General features: G+C 48.3%; 1 protein-coding gene across 3 annotated transcripts in view; it reads left to right on the top strand.

The window, feature by feature from the left end:
- Positions 1-22490, top strand: part of LOC143288296 (splicing factor, suppressor of white-apricot homolog) — a 46540-nt gene that overhangs the window by 5887 nt on the left and 18163 nt on the right. For all 3 annotated transcript variants that reach the window (XM_076596643.1, XM_076596646.1, XM_076596645.1), the window contains exons 3-11: positions 2065-2166; positions 2420-2502; positions 5676-5904; positions 8234-8298; positions 12554-12639; positions 15164-15433; positions 18103-18301; positions 19506-19713; positions 22298-22477. In XM_076596643.1, the coding sequence (XP_076452758.1) occupies positions 2065-2166; positions 2420-2502; positions 5676-5904; positions 8234-8298; positions 12554-12639; positions 15164-15433; positions 18103-18301; positions 19506-19713; positions 22298-22477 (1422 nt within the window). The remainder of the gene's footprint in view (positions 1-2064; positions 2167-2419; positions 2503-5675; positions 5905-8233; positions 8299-12553; positions 12640-15163; positions 15434-18102; positions 18302-19505; positions 19714-22297; positions 22478-22490) is intronic.

Here is a 22490-nt window from a genome sequence, read left to right as displayed (position 1 = left end):
TATGAAGGTCAGACTGACATCCAGGAGAAAGCCGTGTATGAAGGTCAGACTGACATCCAGGAGAAAGCCATGTATGAAGGTAAGACTGACGTCCAGGAGAAAGCCATGTATGAAGGTCAGACTGACGTCCAGGAGAAAGCCATGGATGAAGGTCAGACTCCAGGAGAAAGCCATGTATGAAGGTCAGACTGACATCCAGGAGAAAGCCATGTATGAAGGTAAGACGATGTCCAGGAGAAAGCCATGTATGAAGGTCGGACTGATGTCCAGGAGAAAGCCATGTATGAAGGTAAGACTGACGTCCAGGAGAACGCCATGTATGAAGGTCAGACTGACATCCAGGAGAAAGCCATGTATGAAGGTCAGACTGACGTCCAGGAGAAAGCCATGTATGAAGGTCAGACTGACATCCAGGAGAAAGCCATGTATGAAGGTCAGACTGACATCCAGGAGAAAGCCATGTATGAAGGTCAGACTCCAGGAGAAAGCCATGTATGAAGGTCAGACTGACAACCAGGAGAAAGCCATGTATGAAGGTCAGACTGACATCCAGGAGAAAGCCATGTATGAAGGTAAGACGATGTCCTGGAGAAAGCCATGTATGAAGGTCAGACTGACGTCCAGGAGAAAGCCATGTATGAAGGTCAGACTGATGTCCAGGAGAAAGCCGTGTATGAAGGTCAGACTGATGTCCAGGAGAAAGCCATGTATGAAGGTCAGACTGACGTGCAGGAGTAAGCCATGTATGAAGGTCAGACTGACATCCAGGAGAAAGCCATGTATGAAGGTCAGACTGACATCCAGGAGAAAGCCTTGTATGAAGGTCAGACTGACATCCAGGAGAAAGCCGTGTATGAAGGTCAGACTGACATCCAGGAGAAAGCCGTGTATGAAGGTAAGACGATGTCCTGGAGAAAGCCATGTATGAAGGTCAGACTGACGTCCAGGAGAAAGCCGTGTATGAAGGTCAGACTGACGTCCAGGAGAAAGCCGTGTATGAAGGTCAGACTGATGTCCAGGAGAAAGCCGTGTATGAAGGTCAGACTGACATCCAGGAGAAAGCCATGTATGAAGGTCAGACTGACGTCCAGGAGAAAGCCATGTATGAAGGTAAGACTGACGTCCAGGAGAAAGCCATGTATAAAGGTCAGACTGACATCCAGGAGAAAGCCTTGTATGAAGGTAAGACTGATGTCCAGGAGAAAGCCATGTATGAAGGTCAGACTGACATCCAGGAGAAAGCCTTGTATGAAGGTCAGACTCCAGGAGAAAGCCATGTATGAAGGTCAGACTGACATCCAGGAGAAAGCCATGTATGAAGGTAAGACTGACGTCCAGGAGAAAGCCATGTATGAAGGTCAGACTGACATCCAGGAGAAAGCCATGTATGAAGGTAAGACTGATGTCCAGGAGAAAGCCATGTATGAAGGTAAGACTGATGTCCAGGAGAAAGCCATGTATGAAGGTCAGACTGACATCCAGGAGAAAGCCTTGTATGAAGGTCAGACTCCAGGAGAAAGCCATGTATGAAGGTCAGACTGACATCCAGGAGAAAGCCATGTATGAAGGTAAGACTGACGTCCAGGAGAAAGCCATGTATGAAGGTCAGACTGACATCCAGGAGAAAGCCATGTATGAAGGTAAGACTGACATCCAGGAGAAAGCCATGTATGAAGGTAAGACTGACGTCCAGGAGAAAGCCATGTATGAAGGTAGGATGGTCACTGACTAATGTCCAGGAGAAAGCCATACAGTTTTTGCATGCACTTGCACTAGAAATTAAACAGATTTAATGATCAAATCACTCTCAAAAATAAGTAGTAAAACACAGCAAATATATAAGCAAATAAGACAGAAAAAAAACCTTAAATAACAACAGTAAAGTTAATACATTTGTGGTAAACTAACATTTCAACTTTAGATTCATCGTAGAAGGAAAAAAAATCCACAGTATCCACAGTATAAAAAAAAAAAAAAATATATATATATATATATATAAGATATATATATATATATATACAAGATTGACAGAGTCCTTACAAACTGTGATTGACGTGTGTGCAGAAGAGGAGTGGAAGCGATACTATGAGTCACTGCATGAAGGCACCTACAAGGCTGTGGGCTTCAGCTATGAACAGCCGTCATCTGCTGTGGATCAGGCACAAGGTGAGGGTCAGGCTTTCTTCGGACTTTTGGTGTGGTGGTGGCCTGGTCATGAGAGAGAGAATCTGACAGCATGGGATCGAATCCCTTACTTGCCAGTTTTTTTTGGTTGTTTTTTTTAGCGAGTTTGTTCCTAAATATTTTTTATTCTATTCCTGTGTCTAATTTATAATAGGTGTATTGTTAAATGTGCTTGGGAGTGGAAGTGTAATGGCTATACAGATGTACATTATTATAATTATTGTTGTTATTTCAGAGATGGAGGAAGCAAAGGAGGAGGTTGAAGAAGAAGTGTTTGTCCCTCCAGAACAGCTGATGGTTCCAGACGACATTACTGTGGTCAGTGTGCTGCCTTCCTCATGTCTGTCTGTCTGTCAGTCTGCCTGTCTGTCTGTCAGTCTGTCTGCCAGTCTCAGTCTGTCATTCTGTTTTTCTGCCTGTCTGTCTGTCTCAGTGTGGTGGGGTGTGAACTAGATTTGAAAGTTTGTAAGTCTGGATCACTGCAATTCAGTACTGGTTGGTCCTCCAGGAAATGAGATCAGTGGTGTGGAGAAAGTTGAGAACAGCACAGCTAAACTTGTAGCGTGGAAATCCTTTTCTCAATGAGCTGCACTGGCTCCCAGTTAAGTTCCGCATCGCGTTCAAAATTGCCACGCTCACGTACCTCCTTTTTGACGGCACACACCTGCAGTGTCTCTTCTTCCCTCACAGCTTACTAGTCTTCCTGTTCACTTCCATCTTCAGCTGAAAGATTACTTCAGGTGCTGAACACTGATCTGAAAACCTTTGGTCACCCATCATTTAGATTCTCAGGCCCCAGCTGTCCGGGACTCGCTGCCTGCTGACCTGCAAAAGGCCCCTTCCCTGGACTTGTCAAGTTCCAACTGAAAACATACTTTTTTTTTGTTTGTATTTGTGTAACAGTTTAGTCTTAATTTGTTGTTATATTAGGGAAGTACTGTTTCCAGTATTGTGTGTGTGTGTATATGGGTGGGAGATGCTCGTGTGTGTGTGTGAGGGTGTGGTTTTATGTTGTGTGAGTGTGTGTTGTGTGAGGGTGTGGTTTTATGTTGTGTGTGTGTGTGTTGTGTGAGGGTGTGGTTGTATGTTGTGTGTGTGTGTGTTGTGTGAGGGTGTGGTTGTATGTTGTGTGTGTGTACTTGTTGTGTGAGGGTGTGTGTATGTGATTATATGTTGTGTGTGTGTTGTGTGAGTGTATGTTGTGTGTATGTGTGTGTGTGAGGGTGTGTGTATGTGATTGTATGTTGTGTGTGAGGGTGTGTGTATGTATGATTGTATGTTGTGTGTGTGTTGTGTGAGGGTGTGTGTATGTGATTGTATGTTGTGTGTGAGGGTGTGTGTATGTATGATTGTATGTTGTGAGTGTGTGTGTATGTATGATTGTATGTTGTGTGTGTGTTGTGTGAGGGTGTGTGTATGTGATTATATGTTGTGTGTGTGTTGTGTGAGTGTATGTTGTGTGTGTGTGAGGGTGTGTGTATGTGATTGTATGTTGTGAGGGTGTGTGTATGTATGATTGTGTGTTGTGTGAGGGTGTGTGTATGTGATTGTATGTTGTATGTGAGGGTGTGTGTATGTATGATTGTATGTTGTGTGTGAGTATGTATGATTGTATGTTGTGTGTGTGTTGTGTGAGGGTGTGTGTATGTATGATTGTATGTTGTGTGTGTGTTGTGTGAGGGTGTGTGTATGTATGATTATATGTTGTGTGTGTGTTGTGTGAGGGTGTGTGTATGTATGATAGTATGTTGTGTGTGTGAGGGTATGTGTATGTGATTGTATGTTGTGTGTGTGTGTGTGTGAGGGTGTGTGTATGTATGATTGTATGTTGTGTGTGTGTGTGAGTGTGTGTGTATGTATGATTGTATGTTTGTGTGTGTGTGATGGTGTGTGTACGTGATTATATGTTGTGTGTGTGTTGTGTGAGGGTGTGTGTATGTGACTGTATGTTGTGTGTGTGTTGTGTGAGAGTGTGTGTGTGTATGATTGTATGTTGTGTGTGTGTGTATGAGGGTATGTGTATGTGATTGTATGTTGTGTGCGTGTTGTGTGAGAGTGTGTGTGTATGATTGTATGTTGTGTGTGTGTGTGAGAGGGTGTGTGTATGTGATAATTGTATGTTGTGTGTGTGTTGTGTGAGGATGTGTGTGTGTATAATTGTATGTTGTGTGTGTGTGAGGGTGTGTGTATGTGATTGTATGTTCTGTGTGTGTTGTGTGTGAGGGTGTGTGAATGGGTGTGTGTGTGTGTGTTGTGTGAGGGTGTGTGAATGGGTGTGTGTGTGTGTGTTGTGTGAGGGTGTGTGAAGGGGGGGGGGGTGTGTTGTGTGAGGGTGTGTGATTGTGTGTGTGTGTGTGCTGTTCATGATGCGTGGTTGGTTCTTTTTCTTGAGGATTGTTCTTCTCTTTTGTGGAGAGCCCAGAGTGGTTTGTTTATGTTATTGAATGTTGTTGATCATTGTTTGTTTCTTGTTATATTTCATTTGTGAAGTGCCGTGAGCCTCTCTGTGAGGGAACAGCACTTCATTATTATTGTTATTATTATCATTATTATCATTATTATTGCTATCTTTATCAAGAGTAGGTAGCCATTCACGCCTGGGTGGAGTGAAGTAAACCGGAGCTAAGCGCCTTTCCCAAGAACACACACCATAATGAAACAGGGCCTCAAACTCTGATCTCTGGCGAACTCTGGGTGATAAGCCAAGCCCTTGACTGGCTTTGCACGCTGCCTCCAGCACTTCCTGCAGACAGGAAAACAAATCTATATATATGGAATATTTTTGTGTATATAGTACAGAAATATGGGTGGCACTGCACTGAGACTTTGCTTCTGGAGAGCAGCCCAATTTCACTCAAAGAAATGTGTTGTGACAAAAATAACGCAGTGCAGGTGAATACAGTACTGTGCTGTGCAGTACAGAGTTGTACAATGCAACACAACACAGAACATGATAACTCAACACAGTCCAGTCCAGTGCTGTGTAACACAGTGCAGTATTGAGTATGGGACATTACAGATCAATACAATACAGCACAATACAGTACTATAGTGTACAGTTCAATACAGTGCAGCACAATACAGTACTATAGTGTACAGTTCAATACAACACAGCACAATACAATACTACAGTGTACAGTTCAGTTCAATGCAGCACTGTACAAATTACAATACTACAGTTTAATACAATGCAGCACGATACAATACTATAGTGTACAGTTCAATACCATACAGCACAATACAATACTATAGTTTGCAGTTCAGTACAATACAGCACAATACAATACTACAGTGTACAGTTCAATTCAATGCAGCACTGTACAAATTACAATACTACAGTTTAATACAATGCAGCACAATACAATACTATAGTGTACAGTTCAATACAGTACAGCACAATACAGTACTATAGTGTACAGTTCAATACAATACAGCCTTCTCAAGAAAGAGAAAGTGAAAGTGGCCTCTTTCCTTCCTTCTTGCCCCTGCAGCCCCAGACGGAGAAAGAACATGCTCGCATCGAGCGGACTGCTGCCTTCATCGCCAAGCACGGGGCGCAGATGGAGATCAGGGTGAAGATGAAGCAGTCCAACAACATGCAGTTTGAGTTCCTCAACTTCGAGAAGCCCCTGAACCAGTATTACCAGCATCTGTTGAAGATGATCAAGTCCGGGAAGTACCGTCCACAGCATCAGCAGGAGCAGAAGTCAGCGGAACAAGGTATGTAGGAGAAACTGGGGGGAAGGGGGGGGGGTGGGGCGACAGAGGTCTGTTCAACAAGGTATGGAGGAGAAACTGGGGGGAAGTCGGGGGGTGGGGCGACAGAGGTCTGTTCAACAAGGTATGGAGGAGAAACTGGGGGGAAAGGGGGGTGGGGCGACAGAGGTCTGTTCAACAAGGTATGGAGGAGAAACCGGGGGGAAAGGGGGGTGGGGGTGGGGGACAAGGGATCTGTTCAACAAGGTATGGATTTGTGTGCTGTTTGAAATTGAGAAACTGGGGGGTGGGGGTGGGGCGACAGAGGTCTGTTCAACAAGGTATGGAGGAGAAACCGGGGGGAAAGGGGTGGGGGGGGGGGGGCAACAGAGGTCTGTTCAACAAGGTATGGAGGAGAAACTGGGGGGAAGTGGGGGGTGGGGCGACAGAGGTCTGTTCAACAAGGTATGGAGGAGAAACTGGGGGGAAGGGTGGGGCGACAGAGGTCTGTTCAACAAGGTATGGAGGAGAAACTGGGGGGAAGGGGGGGGGGGTCGGGGGGTGGGGCGACAGAGATCTGTTCAACAAGGTATGGAGGAGAAACCGGGGGGAAAGGGGGGTGGGGGTGGGGCGACAGAGGTCTGTTCAACAAGGTATGGAGGAGAAACCGGGGGAAGGTGGGGGTGGGGCGACAGAGGTCTGTTCAACAAGGTATGGAGGAGAAACTGGGGGGAAAGGGGGGTGGGGCGACAGAGGTCTGTTCAACAAGGTATGGAGGAGAAACTGGGGGGAAAGGGGGGGTCGGGGGCCGGGGCGACAGAGGTCTGTTCAACAAGGTATGGAGGAGAAACCGGGGGAAGGTGGGGGTGGGGCGACAGAGGTCTGTTCAACAAGGTATGGAGGAGAAACTGGGGGGGTGGGGGTGGGGCGACAGAGGTCTGTTCAACAAGGTATGGAGGAGAAACTGGGGGGAAAGGGGGGTGGGGCTGGGGGACAAGGGATCTGTTCAACAAGGTGTGGAGGAGAAACTGGGGGGAAAGGGGGGTGGGGGTGGGGGACAAGGGATCTGTTCAACAAGGTATGGAGGAGAAACTGGGGGGAAAGGGGGGGTCGGGGGTGGGGCGACAGAGGTCTGTTCAACAAGGTATGGAGGAGAAACTGGGGGGAAAGGGGGGGTCGGGGGTGGGGCGACAGAGGTCTGTTCAACAAGGTATGGAGGAGAAACTGGGGGGAAAGGGGGGTGGGGGACAAGGGATCTGTTCAACAAGGTATGGAGGAGAAACTGGGGGGAAAGGGGGGTGGGGGTGGGGGACAAGGGATCTGTTCAACAAGGTGTGGAGGAGAAACTGGGGGGAAAGGGGGGGTCGGGGGTGGGGCGACAGAGGTCTGTTCAACAAGGTATGGAGGAGAAACTGGGGGGAAAGGGGGGTGGGGGTGGGGGACAAGGGATCTGTTCAACAAGGTGTGGAGGAGAAACTGGGGGGAAAGGGGGGTGGGGGTGGGGGACAAGGGATCTGTTCAACAAGGTGTGGAGGAGAAACTGGGGGGAAAGGGGGGTGGGGGTGGGGGACAAGGGATCTGTTCAACAAGGTGTGGAGGAGAAACCAGGGGAGGGGGGGGGGAGAGGGGGAACTAGAGACCTGTTCAACAAGGTATGGAGGAGAAACTGGGGGGAAAGGGGGGTGGGGGACAAGGGATCTGTTCAACAAGGTGTGGAGGAGAAACTGGGGGGAAAGGGGGGTGGGGGTGGGGGACAAGGGATCTGTTCAACAAGGTGTGGAGGAGAAACCAGGGGAGGGGGGGGGAGAGGGGGAACTAGAGATCTGTTCAACAAGGTATGGAGGAGAAACTGGGGGGAAGGGGTGGTGGGGGACAAGGGATCTGTTCAACAAGGTGTGGAGGAGAAACTGGGGGGAAAGGGGTGTGGGGGGGGGGGACAAGGGATCTGTTCAACAAGGTGTGGAGGAGAAACCAGGGGAGGGGGGAGGGAGAGGGGGAACTAGAGATCTGTTCAACAAGGTATTGTTTATTGATGATAGATTTTAGTATTTGCAGGATATTGGTTGCACTGTTATGACTCAGCCTTTCCAAAGGAAAAAAAGTGTCTGTTTCCCATTTATTCTCTCTCTCTCACACACACACACACACGCACACAGAGCAGAGCAGCGAAAACAGAAGTGGTGCCATGTTGCAGAACATCCCCCCCCCACACACACACCCCTCACACACACACACACACACAGAGCAGTGAAAAGAGAGTGGACACACAGACACACACACACACACATGCACACACACATTCACACACACACACAGAGCGAGCAGTGAACAGAGTGTTGATGCTGTGTTACAGATGCAGCAGACCAGCACTACCTGCACCCATCCCTATCCACCATCACTGCTCTCCCTCCACCACCGGTCAGTCACAGGGTGCCATCCCTATTCCTCATTCCCCTCTTCCCTCTTCCCAGTTCCCCTCTTCCCCACACCATTATTCCCCATTCCCCTCTTCCCTCTTCCCCGTTCCCCTCTTCCCCATACCATTATTCCCCGTTCCCCTCTTCCCCACACCATTATTCCTCATTACCCTCTTCCCCATACCATTATTCCTCATTCCCCTCTTCCCCGTTCCCCTCTTCCCCATACCATTATTCCTCATTTCCCTCTTCCCCATACCATTATTCCCCGTTCCCCTCTTCCCCACACCATTATTCCTCATTCCCCTCTTCCCCATACCATTATTCCTCATTCCCCTCTTCCCCATACCATTATTCCCCGTTCTCCCCATACCATTATTCCCCGTTCCCCTCTTCCCCATACCATTATTCCCCGTTCCCCTCTTCCCCATACCATTATTCCTCATTCCCCTCTTCCCTCTTCCCCGTTCCCCTCTTCCCCATACCATTATTCCTCATTCCCCTCTTCCCCACACCATTATTCCTCGTTCCCCTCTTCCCTCTTCCCCGTTCCCCTCTTCCCCATACCATTATTCCTCGTTCCCCTCTTCCCTCTTCCCCGTTCCCCTCTTCCCCATACCATTATTCCTCATTCCCCTCTTCCCTCTTCCCCGTTCCCCTCTTCCCCTCTTCCCCGTTCCCCTCTTCCCCATACCATTATTCCTCGTTCCCCTCTTCCCCGTTCCCCTCTTCCCTCTTCCCCGTTCCCCTCTTCCCTCTTCCCCGTTCCCCTCTTCCCCATACCATTATTCCTCATTCCCCTCTTCCCCATACCATTATTCCTCGTTCCCCTCTTCCCCATACCATTATTCCCCGTTCCCCTCTTCCCCACACCATTATTCCTCATTCCCCTCTTCCCCGTTCCCCTCTTCCCCATACCATTATTCCTCATTCCCCTCTTCCCCGTTCCCCTCTTCCCCACACCATTATTCCTCGTTCCCCTCTTCCCCATACCATTATTCCCCGTTCCCCTCTTCCCCATACCATTATTCCTCATTCCCCTCTTCCCCATACCATTATTCCCCGTTCCCCTCTTCCCCATACCATTATTCCTCATTCCCCTCTTCCCCATACCATTATTCCTCATTCCCCTCTTCCCTCTTCCCCGTTCCCCTCTTCCCCATACCATTATTCCTCATTCCCCTCTTCCCCATACCATTATTCCCCATTCCCCTCTTCCCCATTCCCATGTTCCCCATTCCCCTGTTCCCCATTCCCATGTCCCCTGTTCCACATTTCCATGTCCCCTGTTCCCAATGTCCCCTGTTCCCCATTTCCATGTCCCCTGTTTCACATTTCCATGTCCCCTGTTCCACATTTCCATGTCCCCTGTTCCATGTCCCCTGTTCCCAATGTCCCCTGTTCCCCATTCCTGTGTCCCCTGTTCCCCATTTCCATGTCCCCTGTTCCCCATTTCCATGTTCCCCATTCCCATGTCCCCTGTTCCCCATTCCCATGTCCCCTGTTCCCATATCCCCTGTTCCCCATTCCCATATCCCCTGTTCCCCATTCCCATGTCCCCTGTTCCCCATTCCCATATCCCCTGTTCCCCATTCCCATGTCCCCTGTTCCCCATTCCCATGTCCCCTGTTCCCCATTCCCCTGTTCCCCATTCCCATGTCCCCTGTTCCCATGTCCCCTGTTCTCCATTCCCATGTCCCCTGTTCCCTGTTCCCATGTCCCCTGTTCCCCATTCCCATGTCCCCTGTTCCCCATTCCCCTCTTCCCCATTCCCATGTCCCCTGTTCCCCATTCCCATGTTTTGATGTGAGGTTCATGTTGTGTTGATGTGTTGTTGGGATGTGTGTAGTTTTAATGTGATGTACATGATCTGTTGTTGGGATGTGTGTAGTTTTATGTGATGTACATGTGTTGATTTGTTGTTGGGATGCATGTAGTTTCACATCATGTACATATGTTTTGGTGTCATATACTGTACCATGTCAAACTGATGCAAACTAGGCCTATTGGTTTGCTCTGCTTGGCCAAATTTCGCGCGGCTAACAGTGAAAAGATGGGCCCACCCGCTCTCAGCCAATCAAACGCCTCTAAAAACTATAAGCGCTTAATCATTTCTTTGGCCAAGGCTCTCCACGCCATCTTGTCAGGTTTACGCTCTGTCTCGTCTTACGCTTTTTTCGGCTATTCAGCGTATCCTTTTGGCCTTATTTTGTTGCATGCGGCTTGCGTTTATTGTATTCTTACATTCTGTGTACTCGATTCGACTCGGCACCCTTGATTCGTTCGATTTTTTCTGCCTCTAAGTCGATCCTGTCTTTCCTTTCTCTGTTGGGGGTCGGATTTTCGCTGGGTGCCTAAGCGCGGGTTCCATGCCTCGTGTGCCATACCACGAAGGCAGGGAATCATGATGCTGGGATTGAGACTCGGTAAGAGACTCTCCCAGGCCCGGAGCTCATGATTCCTCCCGATACGGACCGCGGCGATGCGTCGTTAGACGCTGATCGCGGAGGCGACGTTCGTACCAGTAAAACGGTCATGAAGGGGACCGGGGGGAAAGAGGTACGAGTGTCGCCTCCCGAGGTGTCCCAGCGCGAGGCAGGGAGAAGGGTGAATGGCAAGTCATCTCCGTGCTGTGGGGACTCGCAGCTAGGCGCGGACTCCCAAGGGGAGGCCGCGCCCGGCCATTACCCGGGTCCCCACTCGGAGACGGCCCTCGCGTGCCCCATTGTTGTTCCCCCTCCTCCCTTCTCTGTCGACCCCCCTCCCCCACCTCCTTTTGGGGGGGGAGAAAAATTTGGTTCCGGGGGGGGATCTCTACTTTGCCCACCCCGGGCCAAGCCACCCCAGTCTCCCCACGGGAGGGGATTCGGGGCGCGTGGCAACCTGCTCTGCAGGTCTTCCCGCTATCCGGCCGGTCTCCCCTGCTGGGGGAGGCCCGTGCGTGTCAGGCGGTTCCGGGCAGTCAGCCCACTCGTCTTCGGGCGGGACTGACACCCAAGTCGGACCTGACCTCCCTCCGACTTGGCCAGGTTGTTCCTTTCATGGAGGTCAACGCACCAGTGACCCTTGGGGTTCGGGTCACAGTATGGCTGGTGCCCACGGGTGGTTACCCCCATTCTACCCGTACTGGGGTGCACCTAGGGTGCACACTGGGTTGCCGTGTTGATGTGTTATTGAGATTGTGTAGTTTCATTTGATGTATATGTGTTGCTTTGTTGTTGGGATGCGTGTAGTTTCACATCATGTACATGTATGTTGTGTTGATGTGTTATTGGGATTGTGTAATGATAATGGAGTCTCCCGTCAGTCCGACGGATGAGTAGGCAGGCATGCAGGCTTATCTGTCGGTGTGTGTCCTTATATGGGAGAAGAGGTCGATTCTGGATGCGCAGCACTTCCCACAGGTGTTGCAAGGGAAAACGTCATGACCAGCACAAGTGACTTCTTTTTTTTTTTTTTTAGTGAAGAGGAGTTGTGCAGTCCCTTCCCCACTCTCTTGCCTACCGATGCTCACAGTCTCACAGGTGCAGATACTGCCACGTGTGCCATGGGATTGTGTAGTTCCATGTGATGTACATGTTGTAGGGATGTGTTGTAGGGATGTGTGTAGTTTCACATCATGTACATGTATGTTGTGTTGATGTGTTATTGGGATTCTGTAGTTTAATATCTTGTACATGTATGTTGTGTTGATGTGTTGTAGGGATGTGTGTAGTTTCACATCATGTACATGTATTTTGTGTTTATGTGTTATTGGGATTGTGTAGTTTCATGTGATGTACATTTTGTGTTGATGTGTTGTAGGAATGTGTGTAGTTTCACATCATGTACATGTATGTTGTGTTGATGTGTTATTGGGATTGTGTAGTTTCATGTGATGAACATGTTGTGTTGATGTGTTGTTGAGATGTGTGTAGTTTAATGTAATGTACTTGTTGTGTTGATCTGTTGTTGGGATATGTGTAGTTTCATGTGATGTACATGAGGATGAGTGATGCTTTGTGCAATGTGTTGTCATGTGGATGAGTGATGTGTTGTCACTGACAATGTGTTGTGATTTCGGTGAGTGATGTGTTGTCACTGATGATGTGTTGCCATGTGGATGAGTGCTATGTTGTCACTGACAATGTGTTTGATGTCGATGAGTGATGTGTTGTCACTGATGATGTGTTGTCATGTCGATGAGTGATGTGTTATCACTGACAATGTGTTTGATATCGATGAGTGATGTGTTGTCACTGATGATGTGTTGTCAGCCCCCAAAGCCCATAGTGATGCCTAAGTTCTCCATTGAAGACACTGCCTACGGTCAGCTGGTGTCCTCCTTGAAAAAATACCACAGGTAGGGCTTCCCTTCCATTGCTTTGCTGAGGTGCATGTGTGAGAGAGAGAGAGAGAGGGTATGAGTGAGTGTGTCTGAGGGTCTGTGTGAGTGTGTTTGTGTGTGTTAAAGGGCATGTGTGTGCGTGCGAGAGAGAGAGACAGCATGTGTGTGTGTGTGTGTGTGTGTATGTGCTATGCTCTCATCAACTTGGAATGTGAGGATTGTCTCAGAAGGTATTTTTGCTGTCAGGTGGTTCAGACCCTTACCTGTGTGCTGTCAGGTGGTTCAGCCCCTTACCTTACCTGTGTGCTGTCAGGTGGTTCAGTCCCTTACCTTACCTGTGTGTTGTCAGGTGGTTCAGACCCTTACCTGTGTGCTGTCAGGTGGTTCAGACCCTTACCTGTGTGCTGTCAGGTGGTTCAGACCCTTACCTGTGTGTTGTCAGGTGGTTCAGACCCTTACCTGTGTGCTGTCAGGTGGTTCAGACCCTTACCTGTGTGCTGTCAGGTGGTTCAGACCCTTACCTTACCTGTGTGCTGTCAGGTGGTTCAGACCCTTACCTGTGTGCTGTCAGGTGGTTCAGACCCTTACCTCACCTGTGTGCTGTCAGGTGGTTCAGACCCTTACCTGTGTGCTGTCAGGTGGTTCAGACCCTTACCTGTGTGCTGTCAGGTGGTTCAGACCCTTACCTCACCTGTGTGCTGTCAGGTGGTTCAGACCCTTACCTTACCTGTGTGCTGTCAGGTGGTTCAGCCCCTTACCTTACCTGTGTGCTGTCAGGTGGTTCAGACCCTTACCTTACCTGTGTGCTGTCAGGTGGTTCAGACCCTTACCTGTGTGCTGTCAGGTGGTTAGCCCCTTACCTCACCTGTGTGCTGTCAGGTGGTTCAGACCCTTACCTGTGTGTTGTCAGGTGGTTCAGACCCTTACCTTACCTTTGTGTTGTCAGGTGGTTCAGACCCTTACCTTACCTGTGTGTTGTCAGGTGGTTCAGACCCTTACCTTACCTGTGTGCTGTCAGGTGGTTCAGCCCCTAACCTTACCTCTGTGTTGTCAGGTGGTTCAGACCCTTACCTGTGTGTTGTCAGGTGGTTCAGCCCCTTACCTTACCTGTGTGTTGTCAGGTGGTTCAGACCCTTACCTTACCTGTGTGTTGTCAGGTGGTTCAGACCCTTACCTTACCTGTGTGCTGTCAGGTGGTTCAGCCCCTAACCTTACCTGTGTGTTGTCAGGTGGTTCAGACCCTTACCTTACCTGTGTGCTGTCAGGTGGTTCAGACCCTTACCTGTGTGCTGTCAGGTGGTTCAGACCCTTACCTTACCTGTGTGCTGTCAGGTGGTTCAGACCCTTACCTTACCTGTGTGCTGTCAGGTGGTTCAGACCCTTACCTGTGTGCTGTCAGGTGGTTCAGACCCTTACCTTACCTGTGTGCTGTCAGGTGGTTCAGACCCTTACCTTACCTGTGTGCTGTCAGGTGGTTCAGACCCTTACCTGTGTGCTGTCAGGTGGTTCAGACCCTTACCTTACCTGTGTGCTGTCAGGTGGTTCAGACCCTTACCTGTGTGCTGTCAGGTGGTTCAGACCCTTACCTGTGTGCTGTCAGGTGGTTCAGACCCTTTCTGTGTACCTCTCTTAGGTTTTGTTGTTGGTTTGTGTTGTTGCTGTGTTGTTGTTGGTTTGTGTTGTTGTTGTTGGTTTGTGTTGTTGTTGTTGGTTTGTGTTGTTGCTGTGTTGTTGGTTTGTGTTGTTGTTGTTGGTTTGTGTTGTTGCTGTGTTGTTGTTGTTGGTTTGTGTTGTTGTTGTTGGTTTGTGTTGTTGCTGTGTTGTTGTTGTTGGTTTGTGTTGTCGCTGTGGTGTTGTTGTTGGTTTGTGTTGTTGCTGTGTTGTTGTTGTTGGTTTGTGTTGTTGCTGTGTTGTTGTTGGTTTGTGTTGTTGTTGGTTTGTGTTGTTGGTTTGTGTTGTTGTTGTTGGTTTGTGTTGTTGTTGTTGTTGTTGGTTTGTGTTGTTGTTGGTTTGTGTTGTTGTTGTTGTTTTGTGTTGTCGCTGTGTTGTTGTTGTTGGTTTGTGTTGTTGTTGTTGGTTTGTGTTGTTGCTGTGTTGTTGTTGTTGGTTTGTGTTGTTGTTGTTGGTTTGTGTTGTTGCTGTGTTGTTGTTGGTTTGTGTTGTTGCTGTGTTGTTGTTGTTGGTTTGTGTTGTTGCTATTTTGTTGTTGGTTTGTGTTGTCGCTGTATTGTTGTTGGTTTGTGTTGTTGCTGTGTTGTTGTTGTTGTTGGTTTGTGTTGTTGCTGTGTTGTTGTTGTTGGTTTGTGTTGTTGCTGTGTTGTTGTTGTTGGTTTGTGTTGTTGTTGGTTTGTGTTGTTGCTGTGTTGTTGTTGGTTTGTGTTGTTGCTGTGGTGGTGTTGGTTTGTGTTGTCACTGTTGGTTTGTGTTGTCACTGTGTTGTTGTTGGTTTGTGTTGTCATTGTGTTGTTGTTGGTTTGTGTTGTCACTGTGTTGTTGTTGGTTTGTGTTGTCACTGTACTGCAGTGTTTGTGTGGGGCAGGCCAAAGGAGGTGGACAAGGGCAGCCTGGGCCCCCCTCCCCTCCCCCCCTTCATGGCCCAGCCAGACTACGGCAGCAGCTCCACGCCACTGGACACCCTGCCCTCCTCCCACTCCCACCCCCCCACCACCACCACCACCACCACCACGTCCGGGAATCGAGCGTCCATGTCGAAGGAAGAGAGGGTGGAACCCCCACCCCCAGGAACGGAGGTGATGGGGCCGCTGCCCCAACCTGCCTCTCTCCACCACTCACACACCTCTGATGACAGGTCAGCCCTTGACACTGCTCTCTGGGGGAAGAGGGGGGAGGGGGGGGGGGGTTCCTGAGGTTATTTAGGTTTTGTTGGGTGGAACAGAGCTCTGACAACAGGTCAGTCCCTGACACTGCTCTCTGGGGGATGAGGGGGGGGGGTTAATATGTTCCTGAGGTTAGGTATTGTAAGAGGAGGGGGGGTGGGGTGGGCGGGGGGGTTAATTTGTTCCTGAGGTTAGGTATTGTAAGAGGAGGGGTGGGGGGGGGGGGTTAATTTGTTCCTGAGGTTAGGTATTGTAAGAGATGGGGGGGTGGGGGGGGGGTTTAATTTGTTCCTGAGGTTAGGTATTGTAAGAGGAGGGGTGGGGGGGGGGGTTAATTTGTTCCTGAGGTTAGGTATTGTAAGAGGAGGGGGGGTGGGGTGGGGGGGGTTAATTTGTTCCTGAGGTTAGGTATTGTAAGAGGAGGGGGGGTGGGGTGGGGGTGGGGGGTTAATTTGTTCCTGAGGTTAGGTATTGTAAGAGGAGGGGGGGTGGGGTGGGGGGGGGTTAATTTGTTCCTGAGGTTAGGTATTGTAAGAGGAGGGGGGGTGGGGTGGGGGGGGGGTTAATTTGTTCCTGAGGTTAGGTATTGTAAGAGGAGGGGGGGTGGGGTGGGGGGGGGTAATTTGTTCCTGAGGTTAGGTATTGTAAGAGGAGGGTGGTGGGGTGGGAGGGGGTTAATTTGTTCCTGGGGTTAGGTATTGTAAGAGGAGGGGGGTGGGGTGGGAGGGGGTTAATTTGTTCCTGGGGTTAGGTATTGTAAGAGGAGGGGGGTGGGGTGGGAGGAAGTTAATTTGTTCCTGGGGTTAGGTATTGTAAGAGGAGGGGGGGTGGGGTGGGGGGGGGGGTTAATTTGTTCCTGAGGTTAGGTATTGTAAGAGATGGTGGGGTGGGGTGGGGGGGGGGGTTAATTTGTTCCTGAGGTTAGGTATTGTAAGAGATGGGGGGGTGGGGTGGGGTGGGGGGGGGTTAATTTGTTCCTGGGGTTAGGTATTGTACAGGTGGAGGGGACACTGATATACTGCTGTGTGGGGTGTTTTTCATTTGTTCCTGGGTTAAGGTATTGTAAGGGGGGGTGGGGGGGTGACTCTGTGACACTGTGTGTGGTGTTTTTCATTTGTTCCTGGGGTTAGGTATTGTGGGAGGGGGAGGGGGGTGACTCTGTGATATTGCTGTGTGTGGTGTTTTTCATTTGTTCCTGGGGTTAGGTATTGTGGGAGGGGGAGGGGGGTGACTCTGTGATATTGCTGTGTGGGGTGTTTTTCATTTGTTCCTGGGGTTAGGTATTGTAAGGGGGGGTGGGGGGGTGACTGTGATACTGCTGTGTGTGGGGTGTTTTTCATTTGTTCCTGGGGTTAGGTATTGTAAGGGGGCGTGGGGGGGTGACTGTGATACTGCTGTGTGTGGGGTGTTTTTCATTTGTTCCTGGGGTTAGGTATTGTGGGAGGGGGAGGGGGGTGACTCTGTGATATTGCTGTGTGTGGTGTTTTTCATTTGTTCCTGGGGTTAGGTATTGTAAGGGGGGGTGGGGGGGTGACTCTGTGATACTGCTGTGTGTGGTGTTTTTCATTTGTTCCTGGGGTTAGGTATTGTGGGAGGGGGAGGGGGGTGACTCTGTGATATTGCTGTGTGGGGTGTTTTTCATTTGTTCCTGGGGTTAGGTATTGTGGGAGGGGGAGGGGGGTGACTCTGTGATATTGCTGTGTGGGGTGTTTTTCATTTGTTCCTGGGGTTAGGTATTGTGGGAGGGGGAGGGGGGGTGACTCTGTGATATTGCTGTGTGGGGTGTTTTTCATTTGTTCCTGGGGTTAGGTATTGTGGGAGGGGGAGGGGGGTGACTCTGTGATATTGCTGTGTGGGGTGTTTTTCATTTGTTCCTGGGGTTAGGTATTGTGGGAGGGGGAGGGGGGTGACTCTGTGATACTGCTGTGTGTGGTGTTTTTCATTTGTTCCTGGGGTTAGGTATTGTGGGAGGGGGAGGGGGGTGACTCTGTGATACTGCTGTGTGGGGTGTTTTTCATTTGTTCCTGGGGTTAGGTATTGTGGGAGGGGGAGGGGGGTGACTGTGGGGTCCTGGAGATGGGTAATGTTTGGGGCTGTTGCAGGTCACTTGTGTGTGTGTGTGTGTGTGTGTTGTAAGTGTGAGAGGGGTTGTTGTGTCACTTGAGTGTGTCGGTTTTTCTTGGAAGAGGGGTTCGTCCACGTGTGTCCACAGAACAATGTATTGACTGGTACAACTGCACTCAGAACAATGTATTGACTGGTACTTGTGTCCTCAGAGCAGTGTATTGACTGGTATGTATGCCCTCAGAACAGTGTATCCACTGGTACGCATGCACTCAGAACAGTGGATTGACTGGTACGTGTGTCCACAGAACATTGTGTCCATGTGCTCTCAGAAGAGTGTCCACATACACTCAGAAGAGTGTATTGACTGGTACGCATGCACTCAGAACTGTGTGTCCACGTACACTCAGAACAATGTGTCCACGTACACTCAGAACAGTGTATTGACTGGTATGTGTGTGCTCAGAACAGTGTGTCCATGTGCACTAGAACAGTGCATTGACTGGTACGCGTGCATTCAGAACACTGCGTCCATGTGCACACAGAACAGTGTACTGACTGGTACGTGTGTCCGCAGAAGCCCCCCCCAGCCACAGATCGTCCCCCCACCCCCAGACGTCCAGCCCATCATTGACCGCATGGCCATGTACGTGGCCAAGAACGGGGTGGAGTTTGAGTTTATGGTGAAGAGCAAAAACGACCCGCGCTTTGCTTTCCTCGAGGCCAGCCATGTGCACTTCCAGTACTATGACTTCAAGAAGAACATGTTTCTGAAGGTATGACTGTTTTGTGTGTGTGTGTGTGTGTGGTGTGACTCTGTGTGTGTTTGTATGTGTGTGTACGTCACTCTGTGTGTGTGTGTGTGTGTCACTGTATGTGATTCATTCTGTGTGTGTGTATTTCACTCTGTGTGCGAGTGTGTGTGTGCGTGTGTGTGCGTGCGCGCGCATACGCACTTACAGAACTATAACTTAAGAAGAACATGTTCTTGAAGGTATGTGGTGGTGGTGGTGGTGGTGAAGGGGTGATTGTGGGGGTGATGGTTTTGATGTGGGGGTAGTTCTTACAAGTTACAGACTTGCATGGGTGCTGGTTTTTCAATGATTCTCACAGATTTGCACAGCCGCTGTTCCTATAGACCAGCATGGCTGGCAGCACTGTGTCCAGGGTTCGTACAGTCTCTCAGAAATCTGGAAAAGTCCTGGGAAAATGATAAAACCATTTCCAGGGCTGGAAAGTCTTGAGGGAATATGTTTTTCCCTTCAAGGTTTGGAACAGTATATTTATTGTCTTGAGAGAATATGTTTTTCTTTTCAAGGTTTGGAACAGTATATTTATTGTCTTGAGGGAATATGTTTTTCACTTCAAGGTTTGGAACGGTATATTTATTGTCTTGAGGGAATATGTTTTTCCCTTCAAGGTTTGGAACGGTATATTTATTGTCTTGAGGGAATATGTTTTTCCCTTCAAGGTTTGTAACAGTATATTTATTGTCTTGAGGGAATATGTTTTTCCCTTCAAGGTTTGGAACCGTATATTTATTTTTCTCATTACCATGGTTAAGTAAACTTTTATTTTGTTTAAAAAAACAACACCACAAACCAAAACATTAACTTTTTAACTGCCATGACAACTTTAGTTGAGTAGACAGTTCACCGCCAGGTGCAACTTTAATGGACATTGAGGGATTGTGTTAAAACGGACCGTTTTTCACACTGTAACAAAGTATGACAGCTGCAGCCAAGTTTTCTGGGCATTAGAACAATGACTAACCTTCACCCTCCCCCCCCCCCCCCCCATCCCCCGATGGAGTTTGAAGCGAACAGGCCTGCTGTGTTGTTTGGACATGAACTGATTCGTGTGACTGAAGAGCGTCGAGTCTAACATATTTGGGGAGGGTCTTTCCTGGCCCACATGGGAATGAGTTAAAGGGTGGGTGGAGGAAGAAGAAAGAATCAAAGGGGGTGTGTCTGTGGGCAGGAGGCGGAGCTGAAAAAGCGTCTGGAGGCCAAACAGGCGGAGCGAGAGCGCCTGAAGCAGCAGCAGGAGGAGGAGGAGGCGGCGGCGGCCCAGGCCAACCGCAGCATCAGCTTCTCCATCAGGGGCCGCAGCAAGGACCCAGAGTCCGTCAGCACGCTCAAGCGCCCCCTCTTTGACTACGACAGTAGCGACGGGGAAGGGGGTGAAGGTGAGTGGGCGGGGCGGGACGGTCAGACGTGGTCTCTTTGACGGCCGGTGGGGATTGGTGGTCATCGTTCCTTGTGAACTGCATGTATTCCTGGCTGTGAAATCACTGGTAAACTACATGTATTCCTGGCTGTGAAATCACTGGTAAACTACATGTATTCCTGGCTGTGAAATCACTGGTAAACTACATGTATTCCTGGCTGTGAAATCACTGGTAAACTACATGTATTCCTGGCTTTGAAATCACTGGTAAACTACATGTATTCCTGGCTGTGAAATCACTGGTAAACTACATGTATTCCTGGCTTTGAAATCACTGGTAAACTACATGTATTCCTGGCTGTGAAATCACTGGTAAACTACATGTATTCCTGGCTTTGAAATCACTGGTAAACTACATGTATTCCTGGCTGTGAAATCACTGGTAAACTACATGTATTCCTGGCTTTGAAATCACTGGTAAACTACATGTATTCCTGGCTTTGAAATCACTGGTAAACTACATGTATTCCTGGCTGTGAAATCACTGGTAAACTACATGTATTCCTGGCTTTGAAATCACTGGTAAACTACATGTATTCCTGGCTGTGAAATCACTGGTAAACTACATGTATTCCTGGCTTTGAAATCACTGGTAAACTACATGTATTCCTGGCTGTGAAATCACTGGTAAACTACATGTATTCCTGGCTTTGAAATCACTGATAAACTACATGTATTCCTGGCTTTGAAATCACTGGTAAACTACATGTATTCCTGGCTTTGAAATCATTAGTAAACTACATGTATTCCTGGCTTTGAAATCACTGGTAAACTACATGTATTCCTGGCTGTGAAATCACTGGTAAACTACATGTATTCCTGGCTTTGAAATCACTGGTAAACTACATGTATTCCTGGCTTTGAAATCACTGGTAAACTACATGTATTCCTGGCTTTGAAATCACTGGTAAACTACATGTATTCCTGGCTGTGATATTACTGGTAGACTACACGTATTCCTGGCTTTGAAATCATTAGTAAACTACATGTATTCCTGGCTTTGAAATCAATAGTAAACTACATGTATTCCTGGCTGTGAAATCATTAGTAAACTACATGTATTCCTGGCTGTGAAATCACTGGTAAACTACATGTATTCCTGGCTGTGAAATCACTGGTAAACTACATGTATTCCTGGCTTTGAAATCACTGGTAAACTACATGTATTCCTGGCTGTGAAATCACTGGTAAACTACATGTATTCCTGGCTTTGAAATCACTGGTAAACTACATGTATTCCTGGCTGTGAAATCACTGGTAAACTACATGTATTCCTGGCTTTGAAATCACTGGTAAACTACATGTATTCCTGGCTTTGAAATCACTGGTAAACTACATGTATTCCTGGCTGTGAAATCACTGGTAAACTACATGTATTCCTGGCTTTGAAATCACTGGTAAACTACATGTATTCCTGGCTGTGAAATCACTGGTAAACTACATGTATTCCTGGCTTTGAAATCACTGGTAAACTACATGTATTCCTGGCTGTGAAATCACTGGTAAACTACATGTATTCCTGGCTTTGAAATCACTGATAAACTACATGTATTCCTGGCTTTGAAATCACTGGTAAACTACATGTATTCCTGGCTTTGAAATCACTGGTAAACTACATGTATTCCTGGCTTTGAAATCATTAGTAAACTACATGTATTCCTGGCTTTGAAATCACTGGTAAACTACATGTATTCCTGGCTTTGAAATCACTGGTAAACTACATGTATTCCTGGCTTTGAAATCACTGGTAAACTACATGTATTCCTGGCTTTGAAATCACTGGTAAACTACATGTATTCCTGGCTTTGAAATCACTGGTAAACTACATGTATTCCTGGCTGTGATATTACTGGTAGACTACACGTATTCCTGGCTTTGAAATCATTAGTAAACTACATGTATTCCTGGCTTTGAAATCAATAGTAAACTACATGTATTCCTGGCTGTGAAATCATTAGTAAACTACATGTATTCCTGGCTGTGAAATCACTGGTAAACTACATGTATTCCTGGCTGTGAAATCACTGGTAAACTACATGTATTCCTGGCTTTGAAATCACTGGTAAACTACATGTATTCCTGGCTTTGAAATCACTGGTAAACTACATGTATTCCTGGCTTTGAAATCACTGGTAAACTACATGTATTCCTGGCTGTGATATTACTGGTAGACTACACGTATTCCTGGCTTTGAAATCATTAGTAAACTACATGTATTCCTGGCTTTGAAATCAATAGTAAACTACATGTATTCCTGGCTGTGAAATCATTGGTAAACTACATGTATTCCTGGCTTTGAAATCATTAGTAAACTACATGTGTTCCTTAATTTAATATCACTGATAAACTACATGTTCCTGGCTTTGAAATCACTGCCCTGTTCTATTCTGAACTGAAGTAATATCTCACACACACACACACACACACACACACACACACAAACACAGTACAATACAACACAACCACACCACACCACACCACACCACACCACACCACCCCGACGGCAGTGTTGACAGAGGTGTGTGTGGTTTCCACCTGACCAGGAGAGGAGGGCGTGCTGAAGGAGGACGGAGAGGAGAGCAAGTCTGGCAGTCACTCCCCCAGCCCTGCTCCCGTCCCCACCACCACCATCACCACCTCCATCACCACTCCGGCGTCCATGGCAACGGCAGTGTCTGCAGAGGTGAAGGCTGTGGGCGTGGAGGATGTGGAGAAAAAGCAAGGTGAGAGGTGTCA

This window comes from Babylonia areolata, chromosome 12, assembly GCF_041734735.1.
Source record: "Babylonia areolata isolate BAREFJ2019XMU chromosome 12, ASM4173473v1, whole genome shotgun sequence".
NCBI classification, from domain to species: domain Eukaryota; kingdom Metazoa; phylum Mollusca; class Gastropoda; order Neogastropoda; family Buccinidae; genus Babylonia; species Babylonia areolata.
This window is presented reverse-complemented; position numbering and strand designations above follow the sequence as displayed.